The following is a 19,534-nucleotide window of genomic DNA, read 5'->3' as shown; positions in this document are numbered from 1 at the left end:
ATTTGACATAATGCTTAAAATATAAATAAATAATAAATTATTGCCAGGTATTTCAAAATAATTCAATAGCGGTATTTTTCTTTTACTGTTAGTATTTTTCAATAAAAATACCAACTTCGAATCGGACTTATTACCATTTTGAGCAGCCGGCTTTCATTGCTTTGCAACCCTGGCACCAGACAGAGAAAAATTCGGGGAAAGGAAAGCATTTTTTGGGCCGCGCTTGTTGTGTTGGAAAAAATCGCAGAGAAGCCAGTTAATTGGAAGCAGCGGCGAGCGCTCGACGAAAAGGTAACTCCGGGCAAGGACTATTCGGAATGGACTACCGCCAAATGAAGAACGACGCTTACGGCATTGGCCAGCGGCGCGGAATGGGGAGCTCCAGCGGCGTTGGTGGTGGTGGAGGAGGCGGCGGCGGCGGCGGGATGTATTCCTCAAACTACGGCGGAGGTGGTAGTGGCGCCAACTTCGGCGGAGGCGGCAACACCAGTGGCGGAGGAGGCTACGGCGGCGCTTCCGGTGGCGGAGGCTATGGCGTCAACCGGAATTCCAGTCCAGATGGTGGCAACTTCAGTCGCGGCGGTGGCAACTACAACAACAACAGCAACAGTGGCGGCAACAACAGCTACCCACGTTCCGGAGACGGAGATCGGAGCGGTTTCAATCCGAGCAGCAACCAGCGTTTCGGCGATAATTTCCAGGACAAATTTCGTGGCGGCCCGTCCTCCAATTTCGGCCAAGTGAACAGGGGAGCATCCAATCCGAGCAGCGTAGCCCGCTTGCTAGAGGTGGAGAACCGTATGGACCGCAATACGGATGTCAACTATCGAGGTCCCCAGCCGCAGGGAAGCGGCGATAGGTTTTTCAACGATGAACCCAGAAATCAGGGATCATTCGGTAATTTCGGTCCCAACGATGGAGTGCCATTTGGCGGCAACAATGCTCCCTCTTTTGGTGGAAATAATGGACCCGCTTATGGGGGCAATAGTGGACCTTCCTTTGCAGGAAGCGATGTCCCTTTTGGTGGAAACACTGGTCCTTCGTATGGAGGAAACAATCAACGCAACTTCAACAATGACAATTTCCCAAACAGAGGTACCAACTTTGATGACCAGCGTTCCGGTTTCAATGATTCCTACGGTCGCGGTGGAAATCACGGCAGCTTTGGCCAGAACTCTGGAAACTTTGGGGACAACAATAGGGATATAGGAAACTTTAACAACCGCGGACCGGCTGGAGGAGGATCCGGAGGCCCAGGCTTTAATCCGAACTCTGGTGGCAACTTTGGCAACAATAATTCCGGAGGCGGCTTTAGCAACAACTTTGGCCAGAACTTTGGGGACAACAATAGGGATATAGGAAACTTTAACAACCGCGGACCGGCTGTCGGAGGATCCGGAGGGCCAGGCTTTAACCCGAACTCTGGTGGCAACTTTGGCAACAACAATTCTGGAGGCGGCTTTAGCAACAACATTAGTCGCACCTTCCAGGACTCTCGCAAGAACTGGAACAAATCGCAATCCTCATCGTTCCCGAACTCTGGCTATCAATCGAACAGTGGTGGTGGTGGTGGCGGTGTAGGAAGAGGCGGCGGCGGTGGAGGAGGTGCCGGCGGCGGAGGAGGAGTAGGTTCCGGCGGCTCTGGATGGGAAGCTAGTCAGCGCGCCTTCAACTCGAAGCGCAATCAGCTGCAGAAGATGAATCTGAACAACGGCGGATCTGTTCGAAAGCCAGCTCCACAGCCAGCCGCCAAGGCGGTCCAGAACTTGCGCAACAATCCTCAGAAGGCTGAAATCGTTAAAAGCGCGGGCTCGCCCACTCTGACCAACAACAAGCCCGCCAACCTGCGTCCGGGCAATGCGGCTGGAGTACAAAAAAAGCTGCCCGTTGCAGCACCAAATCAGTATAAAGTCAATAACTTAACACCCAATTCGAGTACGGTTGCGGTCAGCAACAAGAAGCCACCGGTGGCTGCACCAGCCGTGAGGACCAGACCGCAGGCCAACAGGACAGGACCACAGGGATTAAGAGCTGGACCACAGGGATTAAGAACTGGACCTCAGGGCTTGAGAACTGGACCACAGGGATTGAGATCTGGACCACAGGGTTTGAGAGCTGGACCACAGCTGCAGAAGTCGGGACCACTGGCACCTAGGACTGGCCAGCAGGCAGTGAAAGGTGGACCACAAGGGGGCAAACCAGCAGGAGTGCCCAATAGGCCACCAAATGCTCCTGGATTGCCCGTCCCAATTAGTAAGATTTCGTTCTAATTAGTAAGCTTGCATTACCAAACTTTCTTCAAACTATTACAATTCGTTTAGTAGAGTTTTGCGAATAGTTCCTAATATGTTATGCATTGCAGGTCAGAAGCGAGTTGCCCCACCTCCACCGCTGGAAACGGAGGCTGCCTCCAAGTCGGTCAAGAAGTGGCGACGCGTGGCACGCAAGCGCGGTTTCCTTATTGGCGGATTCAAGATTCCCTATCTCAACGATCAGCCGAAGAAGCTCCCACAGCCGGAGGCGGACTCATATGCATTGACCTTCTTCGAACAAACCTTCAATTACAGTACAAACCAGGACGCCACCGAGGAGGACTTCGTAGAGGCGGCCGTAGTGCTCAACGAAGATTCGGAAGACGAATCGGTGGCCGACGACGCCAAGTCGGCACGCAAGATTGCAAAGCGCAACAGGAAACGCATACGGTCCGATTGGGCACCGCTTAACGAATCGAAGAAATATAATGATTGGGGCAACTGGTGGAAGGACTACAAGAATGTTGGCGAGGAGATCGACCAGCAGCTGTTGGAGTGTGGCAACTTGAACCTCGAGCATTGCTTCCTACCCAATCTGCCCAAGCTCACCACAGAGCAGGTGGTTTGCGCTATCATAAAGTCGGCACACTTCGGTCTCGAGAAGAATGCCGACGTGCCGTACGACACAATGAAGACGATCTTTACGTTGATGAACCGCACCTTCCTGGATAACCTTACGGAGTTGAACATGGTGGAGATACAGGACATCATTCGCGGCATACCCAATGACCTGTGGGTTTACAAGTTGCGCAGCATGGTCTTCCTGTGGGCCAAGTACAAGGCCATTACCAATTCCAAGTCCACCGCCGAGGACGACGTCAAGGATCAGCAGGCGATTGCGCGCGAATGGAAGAGTCCATGCTTCCACTGGCTGGCCAAACAGGCTTTCGACGAGCTCGTGGTAAGTTGGTAACATGGTCCTGCAGCCTTTTTCGTATTAACTAACTCCGACCTTGCTTCTTATAGGCAATCAGCGAAACCGAATGGAAAGACCATCGCACTGTCTTTCCCTCTATAGAGTAAAGTAATTTGGAAACTAGACATCCCCTCCTTCTCAACAGCCGCACATGCGCTGGACCCATCAAAGGAGGGAACAGAGCGTAGGTTCTTCTTCAGCATTATTTTATGGATTGTACGAGTCTGCATCTAGTTGTATTAGAGACCTTTATTATTGCACACACGAAGAACCATCCTCCTGACTTTAAGATGTAGATTGTAATTATGTCGCAATGCTTTTACAAATAAATAACTTACCCAGAGGGGCGTCTCTTGCGCCCTGGGAAACAACTATAATACTGATCAGAGACGTTCTTCCTACTTGGAAGGCCGATAGCAATTATGTCTTGTATCTTCAAAACGTGTATTTTGGCGAGATATAAACTCAAGTTCATAAAATCTATATGTATACAAATGACGCTAGAAGAATCCTATTGATAAAGAAGTAGATTGTAATTTGAATGAATAATAAATACATAACCAGCCCACAAACTGCAACTTTCTCAGCAAAGAGTAAAAGAATTATTACTAGATATGAAAATATTGAAAATGTGTAAAGTTCATATCTTGGATGAACTGGATTTCAACAAGCAGGAGATAGGATACAGTGGCTTAGGATGTCTTTAACAATTTTATTGCCAGCAACAGTGTTTCACAGAATGTTCATGGGTGTCTTTAATTTCTAGGTTACAATAGATTTAAATCCAATTCAGACTGGCTTATATAAGCATGGTTCTTTTTTGGCGTGATAACTAAGCGCCCAGCTGCTTGTAGAGGATGGGCACATAGTCGTCGTACTCCGCCTGGTAGAGGTTACCGGCAATGGGATTGCCTAGAGCGTACTTCTTGGCGAACTCGGCGATCTTGAAGCCACCGCGTCCATCTCCGCTGTTGTTGGGCAGTCGCTTCTCGTCGAAGGTGAGCTTGCACCGTTGCTCGTAGATCAGAAAAACGTAGCGATGGAGTCCGGTGTCTGGTGGAGGACCGGATCCCACGTAGGCGGAGAGAACCTCGCCCTTGGCGACATCTCCACCGGGTATGTTGCCCACCAGCCAATGGTGCCACTCCCTAAACTTGGGATCCTTGCGACTCGGCGCATCCGGGTCGGTCATGCAGAGGGTGTACAGCTTATTGGCGTCCGCCTCCCATTTCACGCACGGCTCATCCTTCACCTGGGTGGGGGTCAGGACCTGACCCGGCTTCACGACAATATCGCCGGGATATTCCACCACTGCCGTCTGCGCCGGTGCCTTGGCGATCACATCCGGAACTACACAGTGCTCCTCCATGGTTTTGCCTATTTTTTCGCAAGAATACTGCCGCTGAGATGCGATAAATGCAGAGATTGGTTTCGGTTCCTTGGTTAGGATAGAATTGCTACAAGTTTTCAGCGTTCTAATGGCGGCCGGAAAGTTGACAGCTGAATAATTGACATTCACAGCGGTTGATCGGTTGAAATCTTTTCTAAATCCATTTAAAGCGCTGCGATTGAGATTACGCAACACCCGGAGCCGCATACAAATCATCCTTATTGCTTAAGTAAACCAAATTGGATTAATTAAAAAACTGTTTATTGTTCTATTTGCCGACTGACAATCGATAAGTTGCGATTCACCTGTAAGCGTTACAACTTTGTTATCGCTATCGATAGCAATGTGTGATTTTGAATTTCTATTCTACGAAAATATTTGCGCAGTCTACTTGAGAAAAGGAATTAAAAATAAGGCAGTGAATTATCATGGCTTGGGTGCCCACGTCACGGTTCGAGCACGATCTGGTGCAGTTGGAGCCGGACTTCAATATGGTCCGTGGACAGATCGCCTATGAACTGAGGAAGAAAGAGAAACTCTCAGGAACCGTTCCCATTCATACCTATGAGCATTTGGAAGCCCGCGAAGATCTGCTTGGATATGGGACGCCGGGTGGAAGGGGGCGAGAGATTCGTCAAAGTCTGCAAATGATGGAGACGATTCAGAGAGTAGCTGGCACCAAGCCGCTGGGCGTGCACGCCACAATGGAGGATTGGGAGGACACCGCAACGGCGGAGAGGGAGGCGATTGCCATCACCCGGAGCTTCGGAAGATTGTCCGTTAGACAGAACTCACCGGCCCTCCAACCGCAAATAGCTTACCTGCGGTTGCTCAAATTGAAAGCCAGCGATTTCCTCTGATCACAGATCGCGAGTTCTTCCACAGAAGATTCGTAGACCAAAGGATCTTCCTGGTCATATATAAAAATAAAACTACAATTACAAATCGTTTTCGTTAAGTCGTGTTTAATATATGTAAGTGTAACCTAAACCTACGTGCTTATGCTAGCGAATGTATGAATAACAAGAGCGAAGGAACAATAGATGGGGATGATGAGATGAAAGTGATTGCAGGTGATATGCACAGATATTTGGACCAATGCTTCGTTTACGGAGTAAAGCAACCTTGTCTTCAGGTCGGCCGCTGCAAGGGATGCAACTAGACCTGGTAGCGCTGCTTGTGTCAGGCCTTCCGGAAGATGTCGCTGGATCCGTAGGACAGGCGCCGTTCCTTGGTATTGCTGGTGACCAGCACCTCCTCGTCGAACTGCGACACCCGCTGCATTTTCGGTCGCATCAGACCTCGCACATCATTCAGCGATATATCAATATCTCTGAACGCGTTGAGCAGGAACACAGCTGTGATAACGATCAGGAAGCCGCACACATCGCCGAGGATATCGTCGAACCGCATGTGAGTGAACTCCTTGAAGAGGATGGCAGAGGCAGCTATCACCAGAGTGGTGAACATTACATAGTACACTGGAGTAACTATACTAGTATTGAATATATCCAGCGCCTTGTTCAGATAGTTCATCTGGATGGCTATGAAAGTGACGGTGACCAGGATCAGGAACCATGGCATCCATGTGAGGAAGACGTTGCCTCCGTTATTCAGCGTCTGCCGTATGGCTAGGCCCAATGCCTTGCAGGACATCACAGTCAGAGATCCGATGCCGGAGCACAAGAAGATATAAACCACCACATTGGTGTGCCCATGGCGTGGCGCAATGAAGCAGGCCACAAACACCGTGGAGCCGACGATGCAGATCACGTACAGGATGAAAACCGGATCCAAAAGCATGTCAAATAGGAGCTGCAGATCCTCGATCTCCTTCTCTTTGGGCGAGTGAATCACAATGATGGTGGATCCCAGTATGCACAGAAAGCAGCCGATCTTCCCCAGCAGGTTTAGTTTCTCGTTGAGGAATCTGGAGGCCATCACGGCTGAGATGATAACACTCAGCGCGCCCAACGGAGTGACCAATGAAGCGGGGGCAAAGGCGTAGGCCGCAAAGTTGGCCGCTTCTCCCACACCCACTGTAAGAAATAAGCAGAGCAAGTGAGTCATAAGGTCAGTGTGATAAGGGGTTCTGTTTTTCTGATAATATACCCTTGCAGGCGGTATTCAAATTTCGGGAGAAGCTTCGCAACTAATCTTCGATTCTATAGATTAGGTAAGTTTATGTGTATAAATGGAAATAGTTGTTATCTCTTTGTGTTATAGATTATTTGTTATATGTTTACAAATGCTCTAGTTTGCGTTGTGCGTTGTAAGTAATCGACTTCTATTTGCTATGTTTTTAATTTTCAAAAATCGATCCGTCTTAATCAAATTTTGGGAAATTGGAAATATTTAAATTACACAAATCAGCAACGGAAGTTTGTGATAACAGGAGGTCGTTATTTTGTAAGCTTTTTGGATATGAAACATATGGAAAAGTGTTTCTAGGGCTTTCCTCACTTAAGTATCTTGGTTTTCGAATTTCACATTATTATTATTATTACACTAGAAAGTTCACACTGCAAGGGTATTCCGGAAACCGAGTGTTCTTTGTTTGGTTCTTAACTCACTTGTCAGAAGACCCGCCCACCAGATCCACTCCCTCAGATATCCGAATCCTCCGGCTGACGCCCGCACCTCGCCGTACTTGCTCAGTCGAATAAGCGCCTTCTTTTTAATGATGAAGCTGGAGCCGATGAAGAAGCAGGAGGAGATGGCCAGGCCAACGCCGATGTAGAAGTCCGTGTTGGACACTGCCGCCGCCATCGAAAGCGGAGCGGTGTCAGGCGATTGGTTGGCTTCGCCCGGGAGCATGCCCCCCACCGTCATCTGGGGCATCTGCAGTGATGAGGCTTCGCCGTCGGTGTTCATTGCTAATCCGCTGCGTGATCCGCTCCTGCTTTTCGCACCAGGAAGTCTGAGTCACAAGCCAACAATGAATCTTTGGAGTGGCTGCATGCGGACAGCGGGTAAATACCGACCCTACCAACACTGCCAGTGATGGCAGCTCGGCTGACTGCATTTGCTAGCCAAAGTTAGCTATTATTATTAGCAATCAATTTGAACTATGTAAAACTAACTATGGTACAACTATTGAATATTTAAAATATTACGCAATAAAATTAATATCAGCAAGCAATCTGTTCACCATACAATTGTTATCTTTTTAGCTATACCAAGATCTAGCTATTTTCGGCCAAGATCTTCCAGAGCTGGCGCCCAGTTGCCATTCACAACGAACGTTTCCACCTACAATGAAAACAAAACGTGCAACCGGCCAACGAAATGCCGCCAAAGTCGAGCAGCAAGAAAAACCAGGTTACTTGGTACCACTGCGAGTCCTGCGGCGTCCACATTCCCTCGAAAGCGAGAGAAAACCACGAGGGCTTATGCTCCGCCATCAGCCAGGATGATGTTGGGCCCGATTCCGAGGCGGAGTACGTTCGGAGTGGAGCAATCTATACGAGAAGTCTTCAGCAGCGGAACTTCGAGGTGGAGTCCGTGAAGGATCTGCCCGCCAAGTATGCCAATATGCTAGTCTTCGTTTCCGAGGGTGCGATGCAATTGGCACAGCTGCACATTGGACAACATGTAGTGCTGGAGGCTCCTTCGACGGCGGAGCAGCCGCTGGTTAGGATTGTGTGGCCCACATCGGAGCAATTCCTCACCACTGTATTTGTGAGCGAAGGGGGTACGTCTTTCACACTTTAAAAAGGGTTCTTATCACTAATAAACATAATTTTAATCAGATTTCAAACTCCATTGCACGCAACTGCGAGGAAAGCTACTGAAGATCTCTGCCTTGCACCCTAGTCGCCTCACTGCGGCTGCCAGCATTTCCCTGAAGCATGTGAACAGCACAGAGGCTTCCCTGATGTCAGGACAACTAAAGGATGCCATTGCCCTTCTCAAAAGGGACATGGTCAATAGGGTATTCTGCAAGGATAGTCTGATCCATATGAATTTCTTTAACAAATCGCTTACTTTTCGCCTGGAGCGATGGCAGAGCACAGTGGAAGAGGCTCTTGCTGGGCTAAGTCTAGACTCCAAGCCCTTGCAGTTCATCCAGATTACCAACGTTACTAAGCTCCACCTGATAACTGACGATGCAAATCAGCAGGAGGAGGAGCAAAAGATAAGTCACAGGATCACCAAATCCCAAATAGGCGGACTGGATAGGCAATTGCAACTGGTGGAGGAGAGTATGGAGTACGCTTTGGGCTTCCGGACGTTGCCTGCAGGTATGTTTAACCCAAGACTCACATTGAACCTATTTAATATTATTATATTTTAGGCCTTAGGGTTTCCCGCGGACTGCTTCTCTACGGCGCCACTGGCTGTGGCAAATCCATGGTGCTGGAAGCCATGTGTGCAGTGGCCGAGGAACGTAGCCAAGGACATGTCCAGCTGATACGCATCAACAGCGGCGAAGTTTACAGCAAATTCCTGGGCGAAACGGAACAGAAACTTGGTGCTATTTTTGAGCGTGCCTACAATCATTATCCGCAGCCAACGTTGCTGCTGATTGAGGATGTCCATAACTTGTGTCCCAAGCAAGAAAGCAGCGATCTTGTCAAGCGCGTCTCATTGGCCTTCTTATCCCTGCTGGATCAGCTAAGCACTCCCAGCCAGCTAAAGGGAAGCAAAACATTCGTCCTGGCCACTAGTTCTCAGATTGATGCCCTGCATCCGAGCATTCGGCGAGCTGGTCGATTGGACAATGAAGTGGAGTTGGGTGCACCCAGCTCCCAGGCCAGGATGGAAATTCTACGATGCCTCATCCAGTCGGTGGAGCATCAGCTGAGTGATGAGGAAGTGGAGCATGTGGCATCTATTACCCATGGCTACGTGGGAGCAGACTTAGCAAATCTCGTTTATGCTGCCATGTTGCAGGCGCAACCGAATCCTCTACAGATGCCGCACCTACAGGCTGCCCTGACCCGCATTAAACCATCGGCGATGCGTGAAGTTCTTATCGAGTGTCCCAATGTGCAGTGGTCCGACATTGGCGGTCAATCCGAGCTCCGTTTGGCGATGCAGCAGGCCATCGAGTGGCCACTGCTGCACGCGGAAAAGTTCCAACGCCTGGGTATCAAGCCACCCAGGGGTATCCTCATGTTTGGACCGCCAGGATGCTCGAAAACCATGATTGCCAAGGCTCTGGCCACCGAGAGCAAGCTTAATTTCCTGTCCATCAAGGGACCAGAGCTCTTTTCCATGTGGGTCGGCGAATCGGAGCGAGCGGTGCGTGAGGTCTTCCGCAAGGCTCGTCAGGTAGCACCCGCCATAGTTTTCTTCGACGAAATCGACGCCATCGGTGGTGAGCGTTCGGAGGGCGATGGATCCAGCTCTGGTTCGTCCGTGAAAGAACGCGTCCTCACCCAACTGCTTACCGAACTGGATGGCGTGGAGGCCCTGCAAAATGTCACCATAGTAGCGGCAACTAATCGTCCAGATATGATCGATAAGGCGCTGCTTCGTCCAGGCCGAATCGATCGAATTCTCTACGTGGGACTACCACAATGTGAAGCACGTAGGGAGATCTTAAAGATCAAACTGCGTGCCATGCCGATATCGAACGATGTGGACGTGGAGAAGTTGGTGCAGCTGACGGAGGGATATTCCGGAGCAGAAATACAAGCCGTTTGCCATGAGGCTGCCCTGAGAGCCCTGGAGCAGAGCTTCGAAGCGGAGCATGTCAAGTGGACGGACTTCGAGCACGCCTTGAAGGCGGTGCCTCCGCGTACAAGTCCTGAGTTGTTAAAACTCTACGAAGATTACCTCAAACGGAAGTAGATTTAGCAACAACTCTGGGGAAAGTAGACTTTCTCAAAGCTATAAGTAAATGCTTTAGCTTTTAAGAACTATTTTAAGATTAATTGTGATGAATCCGCAAAGCAATGACGATAAGATTACCGAAAGCAAATGTGCCTAATTTGTTTAAACAAATTACCATGTTATTAGCTCTCGAAAATCTCTTCACTGGATCAGCCTTCGAATCAAAGTGCTTATTGTAAAATAAAACCGATTAGAGGTCGACTTTGGTGTTTAGACAGTTCTAAAATTCTAATTTAGTGCCTGCAGATTAGACTATAAAGATAAGATGGCGAAAGCAGACTTATCGTTGATAACTTGAATGCTCTATTTTTAACCTCTAAATTGAAAGAGTATCATTCTCTCGATCGTGAATATCAAGAGCAAACGTTGAGCTTTAAACAAATTTCCAATTAATGCGTCACTTAATTGCCAATAAACTGATGTGGAACAACCGAAGAATCTTGATTTTTGCTGCTGTGTGATAAATTTGCTTACTCGACAATTACCGAAATAAAACTTATTTAAAATTTACAACTTTCAGTGCTCCGAGATCTGTAAATCCATAAATGTGTCAAGTTGTAATTATAGAAATGCTCCAAGTTAATTGAATGTAGATAAATGTACATTTCACGGTCTTTTGAGGTCATACTCGTACAGTAGCGGTCATAAATATATGAAGTATTCAATTTTGTGAATAACACCAAAATCAATATTAAGTTTTGTTTTTAGTGGTCTTATCATTAACACTTAACTGTCATTGAACTTGGGCGCATGATTTAAACATTTGTATGTATGTGTGTAAATATATTTAACAATAAACGAATTTTATGGTCGAACAGTAGCTAAAATTAATTGTTTTACTAATTTTCAATACTTTGCATATAAGTTCATATGTGTATAACTTTTCCAACTACTTTTGAAATAACAAGGTATTTAATATAAAATATGTTCTATGTAACGTTTTTATTCTAAAAATATTACTATAGATTGATTCTTATAAATATAATATTTTTTTTTTAAATATATTAAATGTATATATATATTTTGTGATATTATAGTTATATAATATTTTAAAATCCTTTAAAATGCCTCTCATTTTGGTTGTTGCTCTTTTATGCTGATAGTTCTTGAACGACTTAAGCTCTCACCTGATTCTGGTTTTCCGGTTGTTGTGGGTGAATACTGCTGGCCACCACTGTAGTCGCTTTGGCGGAGAGCGATGGGCCACCAGGCGCTCTTGATTCGCGCGATCAGTTGCCGGCTGGCGTTCGTCGCGTTGGTTACGACACTAATCAATTGGCGAAACCTCTGTCGCCGGACTGGAGATTGGTGATTGGAGCTTGGAGTTTCGAGTTTCCATGCGAACAGCCCCCACCTGGTATCGCAATTTACGACATGAGGAGCTGGCTGAAGATCTCGCTGCTGCTGTGCACGTTTGGCTTTTTCCGGGAGTTTCGACCTTCGGAGCCGTACGTCACGGAGTACCTGGCCTCGGATTATGGCAACCTGACCACGGATCAGATCTACCAGGATGTGTATCCCTTCGGCACGTACTCGGTGCTGGCCCAGCTGGTCGTTGTGTTCCTCATCACAGATCTGGTGAGGTACAAACCGGTTATCGTGCTGTCGGCACTGGCTGGCATTACCCTGTTCTCCATGCTTATCTGGACGGAGAGCGTGGGAATGCTGCAGGTGGCCCAAGTGTTTTTTGGCACCTTCACGGCCGCTGAGGTGGCCTACTACACGTACATGTACGCCAAGGTCAACAAGGAGCAGTATCAGGTGGTCACGGGCCACACGCGAGCTGCCATCCTGAGCGGCAAGTTCCTCGGCGGCCTGTTTGCCCAGGTTTTGGTGTCCACCGACAGCATGGATTACCGGCAGCTGCACTACCTCTCGCTGGCCACGCAGCTGATCTCCCTGGCCGTGTCCCTGTTCCTGCCCAGTGTGCCGCGTAGCCTCTACTTCTACGCGGATTCCGAGAAGATTAACACTGCCGGCGGAGAAGTGACCGCACCAAAGTTCTCTTTCGCCAACGCATGCCGCCTGCTGTGGTACCACCTCGTCAGTTCCTACTCCAATCCCGTGGTGCTGCAGTGGAGTATGTGGTGGGCATTGGCCACCTGTGGTCAGGTTCAAGTAAGTTGGGCGTTTATTGCAGGAAGTTAATTGTATAATCAACTAACAATGTTAAATCCTACAGGTGATCTCCTACATACAGTTCCTGTGGAAAGAGGTGGCTCCGGATAACCTCAGCGTTTACAATGGCGGAGTGGAGGCCGTGGCCACGCTGCTGGGTGCGATTGGAGCCATTCTGGCGGGCCTGCTGAACTCCAATAAGCGACGGGGATCGTATATGATGGGCATATCCATCTGTGCCGCCGCCCTGGGCGCCCTGCTCATCTATGCCGCCAAGACGCAGGAGATCTGGGTGGCCTACGTGAACTATGTGCTTTTCTGCGCCGTATTCTTCTTCATCATCACGGTGGCGGGTGCCGTGGTGGCCGAGAATCTGGTGGAGGACAGTTTCGGCTTGATCTTCGGTATTAATACGTTGGTGGGTCTGATCCTGCAGACCATTCTTACCGTTGCGGTTGTGGAGCGAGTTGGATTCGCTCTGGAGCCGCGGGATCAGTACGTGGTTTACGGTAGCTACTTTGTGGTCTTGGGTGGGATGTCCGTAATTGGGTCTATCTGCGTGAAACTGTTTTGCAGGATCAACAAGTCGAGTGCGGAAAATGTGGTTTCTTTAACATAAGATAATATAGGATTTTACATAAATCAAAACAGGACAAAATGTGCAAGTTTGTAAATACAGGACTTCTTTTAAAGCATATATTTAATATAATATAATATATATAATATAAAATATATATTTAATGCTTTTTTAATCAGGAATATAGGAACCTATCTTATTTATTCAAACTTTAAAACAACATAGTATATAAGAAATTCCATCCTTTAAATTAAATTCAATTAAGCAAACTAGTACAAATTAAAAGTTAAATCATTTGTAGAACAAAGAATTTGCTTTCCCTAAAAGTAAACTTTACAGAAATAAAACACAAATGAAAGTCTAAGCAACTTTTACGCTAATAAATTGAAAGGCTTTTAATATTTTTTGATATCTACACCAAATACTGAAACATTTAATAGTTATCTAACACATCACTTAATATTTGTACTAAGGAGCTTATTGCAGTAGCAGATCCATCTCCTCCGCATTCGAGGACATGAGATCGCGCTCCAAACTGGTGGTGGCTGCAGTCGCCTGGTTCAAGAACAAATCGAAATCGTAGCCATCATTTTGGGCAGCAATGGAGTCCTTTTGGTTGCTAATGGTCTGCGGATTGGAGAGCAGATCCACATCGTACAGACCCAGTTCCTTGAGCAGCGTCTCGTTCTCGCTGGTGGATTGGAAGGTGGACGAATCAACGGATGCCTTGGCCGCCTCCACATTTATAATTGCCGCCGGCTGTTCGACAGCCTCGAAACCGCAATCGACTTGCGAAGGAGTGGAATGCGGATGATTGTTGGCCTCGATTTCATCATCGTCCAACTCCTGCGGCTTCAGAGTGCTCGACTTGTACTGGAAGTCCGTCTCCTTGAAATCCACTTCGATGGGAAAGAGCGGTGGCAGCGAGTCCAGTCGATCCACCAAACTCCTGTGAAGTTCGGCCAAACTTTCGAGCAGGCTTCGCAGCTGCTTGTTCAGATCCATGGCATGTTTGCATTCCAGCAGCTCCATCTTCTCGAGCACATCGGTGCGCAGCTTGGCGAACTTGCTGCGTGCATCCTGGCGACATCGCAGTATCAAGCGGTACTCATAGTTGCCCGTTTCGACGCGATAAAGTGGCTCCTGGAGGGCAGCAAAGCCATGCTCCTCATCGTCCATCTCCTTGACCTTCAGGCAGTACGATAGATATGTGAACTTGGCATCCGCATAGCGACGCACCGTGAGCTTGGTGTCCGGAATGGCTTTATTCAGATACGTTCCCAGATCGGCCAGCACTGGCTTTATCTGTTTGATGATGCCCAAGCCATCCTTCTCCAAGGTGCGATGGAATTCGCCGAACGTTCGAAACGCCTCCGATGCCCGCTGTTGCGGTTCATGGACCGATATTTGGGTGAAACAATCCCCAAAGGACTTATACGTCTGCAGGAGATCGTAGTAGGCCTTGAGCATCCGACGAGCATGCTCCACGAGTCCCTTGTACATCAGTTCGGTGCCCTCGAGCTCCTCCAGTCGCTTGACCAGCGAATCATTGCACAGTATGGCGCGGGATAGACCCAGCGTATCCGCCGTATTGCTGGACAAATTGTCCACAATCCGATGCTTCAGCTTCTTGAGGATGATGTCCAGTGTCTTGCCCTGTTCGGGATCGGCGTGCAGCTTGTTGTAATGGATCACCACCTCGTCGGTGGCCGTCTGGATCATCTTAGCCACCTCCACCTTCGTCTTGCCCTTCACGCTCACCGAGTTCACAGCCAACAGTTCATCTCCGGATTGCAGGGATCCCTCACGAGCAGCGGGTGTTCCATCGAAGATCTAGAAATTACAAAATGTGGCATTTATAGCATTGAATTTTTTGAGAAGCTATTGTTTATAGTTCGTAAGTCATAGTTGGTTCGAAACGTAAACATTTTTATAAAACCAAGCAAATAGCACTCATAACCTTAAGTTTCAAAATTATCGTTTAAGATTAGTCCTTGGCAACTGAAACCGATTGGGTTAGCCAAATTATGACCATCACCAACTGGTTTAATTGGTCCGTTAAGGATTTAAGCAATGAGTCCCATGCGAGACCCAAGTTGATTCCGGGATTCGACCAGTTGGATAAGAGGCTGCAGGCGGCGCTTCAGGAGCGGGACTTGCATCAGCGCAAGCGTAAACAGGCGGGTGGTGGCCAAAGCCAGGCAAAGCCCAAGAAGCTCAGAAAACAGACACCACGGGTATGCAAATTCCAGAAGGTTTACAGCGAGAAACGCAAGGAGCTAAAACGGGAGGCCAACATGCTAAGTAATGCGTTCCAGTTTCGGAGCAGACCTGTGCCCGATTTCGAGCGATCTCATCGTCGTTTGGAAAGGCGCAGGCTGTACCTGAACTCTCTGCAAACGGTGACGAAGCCCCTGTGCCCTGGCACCCTGGCCACGTCCATGGTCGCTTTAAACAAGCGCCTAAAGGAGCAAAGGCAGTGCCGTAAGGCATCCGACTTTGTTCCCCGAATCAATCCAGGTTCGTCCATGGACTACCTCAACCGGCAGCCCTTTACGCCGCGTGTCAAATCCTCCTTTACACATCCAAAACCTTTTCATCTCCATACGTCGGAGCGAGCTCTGCGCCGCCAAATGTATGACGAGAGGAAAAGGATACGGATGGATCGGCGTTTGGAGCAGCAGACTCTCGATTGGTATGCGCGGGAAAGGAGCGAGTTCTGCAAACTACGCAAAATGACAAATTTCAAGGCTACGCCGAATCCCTGGAAACAAACTAGGGTTTCCGCTAGAAAAGATTCGCATGGAGCCTAGAAATGAGATTGTAAATTAAATTTGAAACTAATGCTAAATATGGCAGCAGTATGATCTTTGTGGGAGTTTATGATTGCATGGTTTCCAGACTTACCTGCACGATATACAGACATGGACACATGGGTGCTCCACCTCCAATGCTGATGCCAATCAGGTTGCTCTGATCCTTTGTGATGACGACAGCATTCGTGCTGACAGTCATGCCCCTGCATAAAGGTTGGTAAAAAGTTAAGACATTGAAATATAGTTTGAAGCGTGATCTACGCGTGCTATATGATTTGAAGTATATATGGTTATGTGCGGGTGATTTCAGTTTTCCGTACGTACTCACATCGATTGGTGCGTTTTTCTAATTAGCCATGTTACCAGTTCTAGCAAGGCCATTGGATTATTATCAAGTTTGGCTAGGGCTGTTTTGGGGAAAACTGTTGATCGGGGCAGTTTATTCTAAGGCATCGTGATACTAACGATTTCGAAGGATGGGACTTGGAAAGCCAAAGGACACCTCGAATTCAATATAGTTTGCATACTAGCTAGCCTAAGTATAAGCATCTAAGGCTCTACAAAGGAAATTCACATCTGTCCTTTTTCGGTGGAATTAATAAACTAAATAAACAACAATTTTGTTAGTTCTAGTTCTGTAGTTCTTACTATACAACAAAAGGATATAGTACTGTGGTCGCTCGTTAAAAATTATACAAAAACTAAGCAATTGAATTAAAATTTAAATGTAAAATAGTTAAATACAGAAGTGTGTTTGTTACTATTTATATAAAAACACCAATTTGTGAACTTAAAAGAATAAAATCAATGAAAAAATCAAGTGTAAGCAAATTTTGTAGAAACTACAGGATATAGTCTATAAAAACCATAACTTTTAAAACAGAGCTGCCACAGGAAATACTATGGAAACGATTCCGGGTCAACGGAGTTGACTTACAAACGGTCTAACTCATACTTCTGCCTACTGGCGGACTCGATGCCGAACCTGTCCCCGGATGCGGAATCGCAGGAGAATCCCGCCGGGGAGCAGAGCATAACGGTGGCCTCGTTTGGAGCGACGGAGTCGGAGGCATGCTCCCGCTGCGCCGGGTGTTCCTTGGGCTGCCGAACAGCCTGAGCACCATCCCCATCCAACTGGATGAGCAGCGGTTCTGGCCTGATTCCAACAATATGTTTCAATTTGGTGGCGATTATTGATTTTTAACAGACACTTTTCGACAACATCGCAACAGATTGTTGTGCGTAAATAGAGCTGGGCGAAGGTGTTGCAGCAATTAATTGCTTTCAATGGCCACTTACATCTTATCCTCCTCGAAGAAGAAGTCATCTTCCGTGTCCGTCAGCATTTTGCGTGATAAGAAAATAAATATTTGTTTATTTTGGCCACTTGAAGCTCCGCCAACTGTCATCGGCGATAGGTAACTGATTTGAAAACTATCGCATCGCGTTGCGAATGGCAAACTCCATTAGTAAACTTGAACATTCCCACGGAGTAACCATGACCACTTGTTGCCTTGGAAACGCTGAGGATAAACGTAAACAAAAGATGATGGACTGGGCCGAAGAACTCAAGATGACAATAAGAAAGGTGAGAAACCCGGTTTAAATGGATGCAAATTGAAGTTTCGATGTATTTGCCGCCCTAGACGACGGCCAGGAAGGGTCGGCGCTCCAAGAGTCGCGATGTTCTGAAGGAGGAGGATGTCCAGGCGGCTGGGGGCTCCAAGGACATTTCCATCGACATCACGCTGAATGTCCAGGCGGGCACCCCACCCACCACCTCGGACACGGCCACCTCGTCCACATACAACAATGAATTCGAGTCACATCGACCACCCATTCGTCGCATTTCGGGTGGCTGGGCGGATTCTGGCCTCAAGGGATTAAAGTGGGTATGATAACCGTCGATATAGGTGCATTACTGATAGCTCTATATCTTTCTAGGTCCAAGAAAAACTCATTTGATGAGTGAGTATAGAATATCACAAGTTTATAACAATAACTTCACTTTCCACCGACTGTTATAATAATAAATATCTTTTAGTGAGCGCTTTAGGCAAACGAAGTCGGCTACAAATTCCATACCAACGGATGACATTCCCGTCATCCCAGACATGGATGATGTCAAGGACGAAATCATGCTCAATGAGATTATAGAACCGCCAACGTAAGCCGAAGCTGCTTTATTTCTCTTCACTACGATAATAAGTTGTAATTTTCAGCATGGGCACCTCACGATCTGCTGTTTTGAAGGAGGCTAATTCCGATTTGCTTTCACAGTACGCCTTTTCCGCTGTGGATGGCTTTGATCTCTCAATCCTCACCGATTGCCTGGTTCCACAGGAGAGCCTCAATGAGAAGGACGATCTCTGGCAGTGGGACAAACTGTTCACCGAGGTCACGGCTGAAATCCATTCGGATAAAGTGCCCAATATGGGCATGAAGATAGGACCCGATGTGATTCCACCCACACAATACAATTAGTGTGCTTTAGCCCACAATATCAGTGCAATACAAATGCTCAATAAGTTAAGCGAATACAAATACATTTCTTGCCTTAAATGATCACAAAATATATACACTACAGAGATACTCAATTAAATTGCTCATATGTAATCTCTATAACCCTATTGGATGGCCCTGCCGACTCCATCGAAAGCCTTTTCCTTGTGATCCGCTGCATTGGCACGGGATTCGTAGTTGCATATGGTTACGCCATGGTAATGCGCTTCTGTGAACTCTCCTCGAAGACCTTTAAATAGCGACTTGGTTTTAGTTGGTTACTGAACATAGATTACTGTTCTCTTACCTATATAGTAAATGCGCGTGATGTCTTCTCCGAAATTGCTGGGAAAGTAGAGGGAGAGATGGTGCACCGAGGAGAAGGTGACCACTTTGGGTGAATACTCGATTTCTCCACGAGCATCGCGGGTCAGGTGGAACTCTTGGTCGGGCTTTGCTTTGGCATCATCAAAGGTCATCCTGGGTCGATTCTTGAAGCTGAAAGGTAAGATGTATGATGCATTTTATTTCAAGGTTTATAGTATTTAAGGTCAAGGATCCGCCTTGACTTCTCTTTCTTACATTTTGACCATGTTTGGATGGGAGTCATCATTGGCCCCACTTATAATGATTCCCTTGAGCTTGATGTTGCCGGTGAAGGGAATGTTGAAGAGGAGCTCTTCATCCGCATCGCTCTCCACGTACTTGGACAGATCCTGGCGCTTCTCGTACGGCTTGAAGACGCTTTTTCCCTGGCCATCCGTCTCCTCGTTCAGGCACTCCACATTGTCCAGATCGATTTTGGTGTACAAGCTGTACTCGATGCCCATTTCCAGGGCGTGGTCCACGTCCGAGGCCTCGTGGCTGCAGCCGCCGTGGTCGTGAGAGTGTCCGTGCGGCATTATTTGTATTTTAAATTCAAAAATCGAACAAAAATTTAATGTAAATAAAGCAGCCGAGTCACAACGCAAATACGTTCACACTGATTTGCCATTCACACGGAATGATGTTATCGATACCGATAAGTTGTCGGTATATTTTAGCTCAGCGAGTGCGGCCACA

The 19,534-nt window shown here is 47.5% G+C and overlaps 10 protein-coding genes across 12 annotated transcripts; 6 read left to right on the top strand and 4 right to left on the bottom strand.

Moving 5' to 3' along the window:
• The first annotated feature begins 126 nt into the window (after positions 1-126).
• LOC6732126 (uncharacterized transmembrane protein DDB_G0289901) lies at positions 127-3,605 on the top strand. Its single transcript, XM_016178346.3, has 3 exons — positions 127-2,253; positions 2,363-3,213; positions 3,279-3,605. Exons 1-3 carry the CDS (start codon positions 318-320, stop codon positions 3,333-3,335), a joined length of 2,844 nt encoding a protein of 947 aa, XP_016024789.1. The 5' UTR covers positions 127-317; the 3' UTR covers positions 3,336-3,605.
• A 315-nt stretch (positions 3,606-3,920) lies between these two features.
• Positions 3,921-4,920, bottom strand: LOC6732125 (protein D3). Its single transcript, XM_002079221.4, has one exon. The coding sequence runs from the start codon at positions 4,832-4,834 to the stop codon at positions 4,061-4,063; it is 774 nt and encodes a 257-aa protein (XP_002079257.2). The 5' UTR covers positions 4,835-4,920; the 3' UTR covers positions 3,921-4,060.
• A 124-nt stretch (positions 4,921-5,044) lies between these two features.
• Positions 5,045-5,568, top strand: LOC6732124. Its single transcript, XM_002079220.4, is given in 3 exon segments — positions 5,045-5,428; positions 5,431-5,493; positions 5,496-5,568. Coding segments are annotated over 3 exon segments (492 nt in total). The 5' UTR covers positions 5,045-5,046; the 3' UTR covers positions 5,543-5,568.
• On the bottom strand, positions 5,564-7,587 carry LOC6732123 (magnesium transporter NIPA2). The gene is made up of 2 exons (XM_002079219.4): positions 7,192-7,587; positions 5,564-6,657 (listed from the first exon to the last, which is right to left on the bottom strand). Exons 1-2 carry the CDS (start codon positions 7,490-7,492, stop codon positions 5,801-5,803), a joined length of 1,158 nt encoding a protein of 385 aa, XP_002079255.2. The 5' UTR covers positions 7,493-7,587; the 3' UTR covers positions 5,564-5,800.
• A 262-nt stretch (positions 7,588-7,849) lies between these two features.
• On the top strand, positions 7,850-11,130 carry LOC6732122 (ATPase family protein 2 homolog). The gene is made up of 3 exons (XM_002079218.4): positions 7,850-8,312; positions 8,371-8,862; positions 8,916-11,130. Exons 1-3 carry the CDS (start codon positions 7,907-7,909, stop codon positions 10,415-10,417), a joined length of 2,400 nt encoding a protein of 799 aa, XP_002079254.2. The 5' UTR covers positions 7,850-7,906; the 3' UTR covers positions 10,418-11,130.
• Positions 11,131-11,575: 445 nt separating this feature from the next.
• On the top strand, positions 11,576-13,311 carry LOC6732121 (thiamine transporter 2). The gene is made up of 2 exons (XM_002079217.4): positions 11,576-12,577; positions 12,642-13,311. The coding sequence occupies exons 1-2, from the start codon at positions 11,834-11,836 to the stop codon at positions 13,194-13,196; spliced, it is 1,299 nt and encodes a 432-aa protein (XP_002079253.1). The 5' UTR covers positions 11,576-11,833; the 3' UTR covers positions 13,197-13,311.
• A 212-nt stretch (positions 13,312-13,523) lies between these two features.
• Positions 13,524-17,403, bottom strand: LOC6732119 (PRKCA-binding protein). Of its 3 annotated transcripts, XM_002079215.4 has the most exons (4): positions 17,270-17,403; positions 16,908-17,126; positions 16,062-16,173; positions 13,524-14,987 (listed from the first exon to the last, which is right to left on the bottom strand). In XM_002079215.4, exons 1-4 carry the CDS (start codon positions 17,377-17,379, stop codon positions 13,632-13,634), a joined length of 1,797 nt encoding a protein of 598 aa, XP_002079251.2. In that variant the 5' UTR covers positions 17,380-17,403; the 3' UTR covers positions 13,524-13,631. The 3 variants fall into 3 exon arrangements, with proteins under 3 accessions (XP_002079251.2, XP_016024787.1, XP_016024788.1); XM_016180044.3 differs by lacking the exon at positions 16,908-17,126 and having other exon boundaries at positions 17,270-17,399; XM_016180045.3 differs by lacking the exons at positions 16,908-17,126; positions 17,270-17,403 and adding an exon at positions 16,299-16,655.
• On the top strand, positions 15,065-16,005 carry LOC6732120. The gene has a single exon (XM_002079216.4). The coding sequence runs from the start codon at positions 15,182-15,184 to the stop codon at positions 15,965-15,967; it is 786 nt and encodes a 261-aa protein (XP_002079252.1). The 5' UTR covers positions 15,065-15,181; the 3' UTR covers positions 15,968-16,005.
• On the top strand, positions 17,398-18,572 carry LOC6732118 (intraflagellar transport protein 43 homolog). Its single transcript, XM_016178347.3, has 5 exons — positions 17,398-17,558; positions 17,617-17,858; positions 17,915-17,938; positions 18,015-18,137; positions 18,193-18,572. Exons 1-5 carry the CDS (start codon positions 17,424-17,426, stop codon positions 18,452-18,454), a joined length of 786 nt encoding a protein of 261 aa, XP_016024786.3. The 5' UTR covers positions 17,398-17,423; the 3' UTR covers positions 18,455-18,572.
• On the bottom strand, positions 18,500-19,383 carry LOC6732116 (PITH domain-containing protein CG6153). Its single transcript, XM_002079212.4, has 3 exons — positions 19,055-19,383; positions 18,780-18,970; positions 18,500-18,722 (listed from the first exon to the last, which is right to left on the bottom strand). Exons 1-3 carry the CDS (start codon positions 19,372-19,374, stop codon positions 18,598-18,600), a joined length of 636 nt encoding a protein of 211 aa, XP_002079248.1. The 5' UTR covers positions 19,375-19,383; the 3' UTR covers positions 18,500-18,597.
• Positions 19,384-19,534: the final 151 nt, after the last annotated feature.

This window comes from Drosophila simulans, chromosome 2L (genome assembly GCF_016746395.2).
Source record: "Drosophila simulans strain w501 chromosome 2L, Prin_Dsim_3.1, whole genome shotgun sequence".
Taxonomy (NCBI): Eukaryota; Metazoa; Arthropoda; class Insecta; order Diptera; family Drosophilidae; genus Drosophila; species Drosophila simulans.
This window is presented reverse-complemented; position numbering and strand designations above follow the sequence as displayed.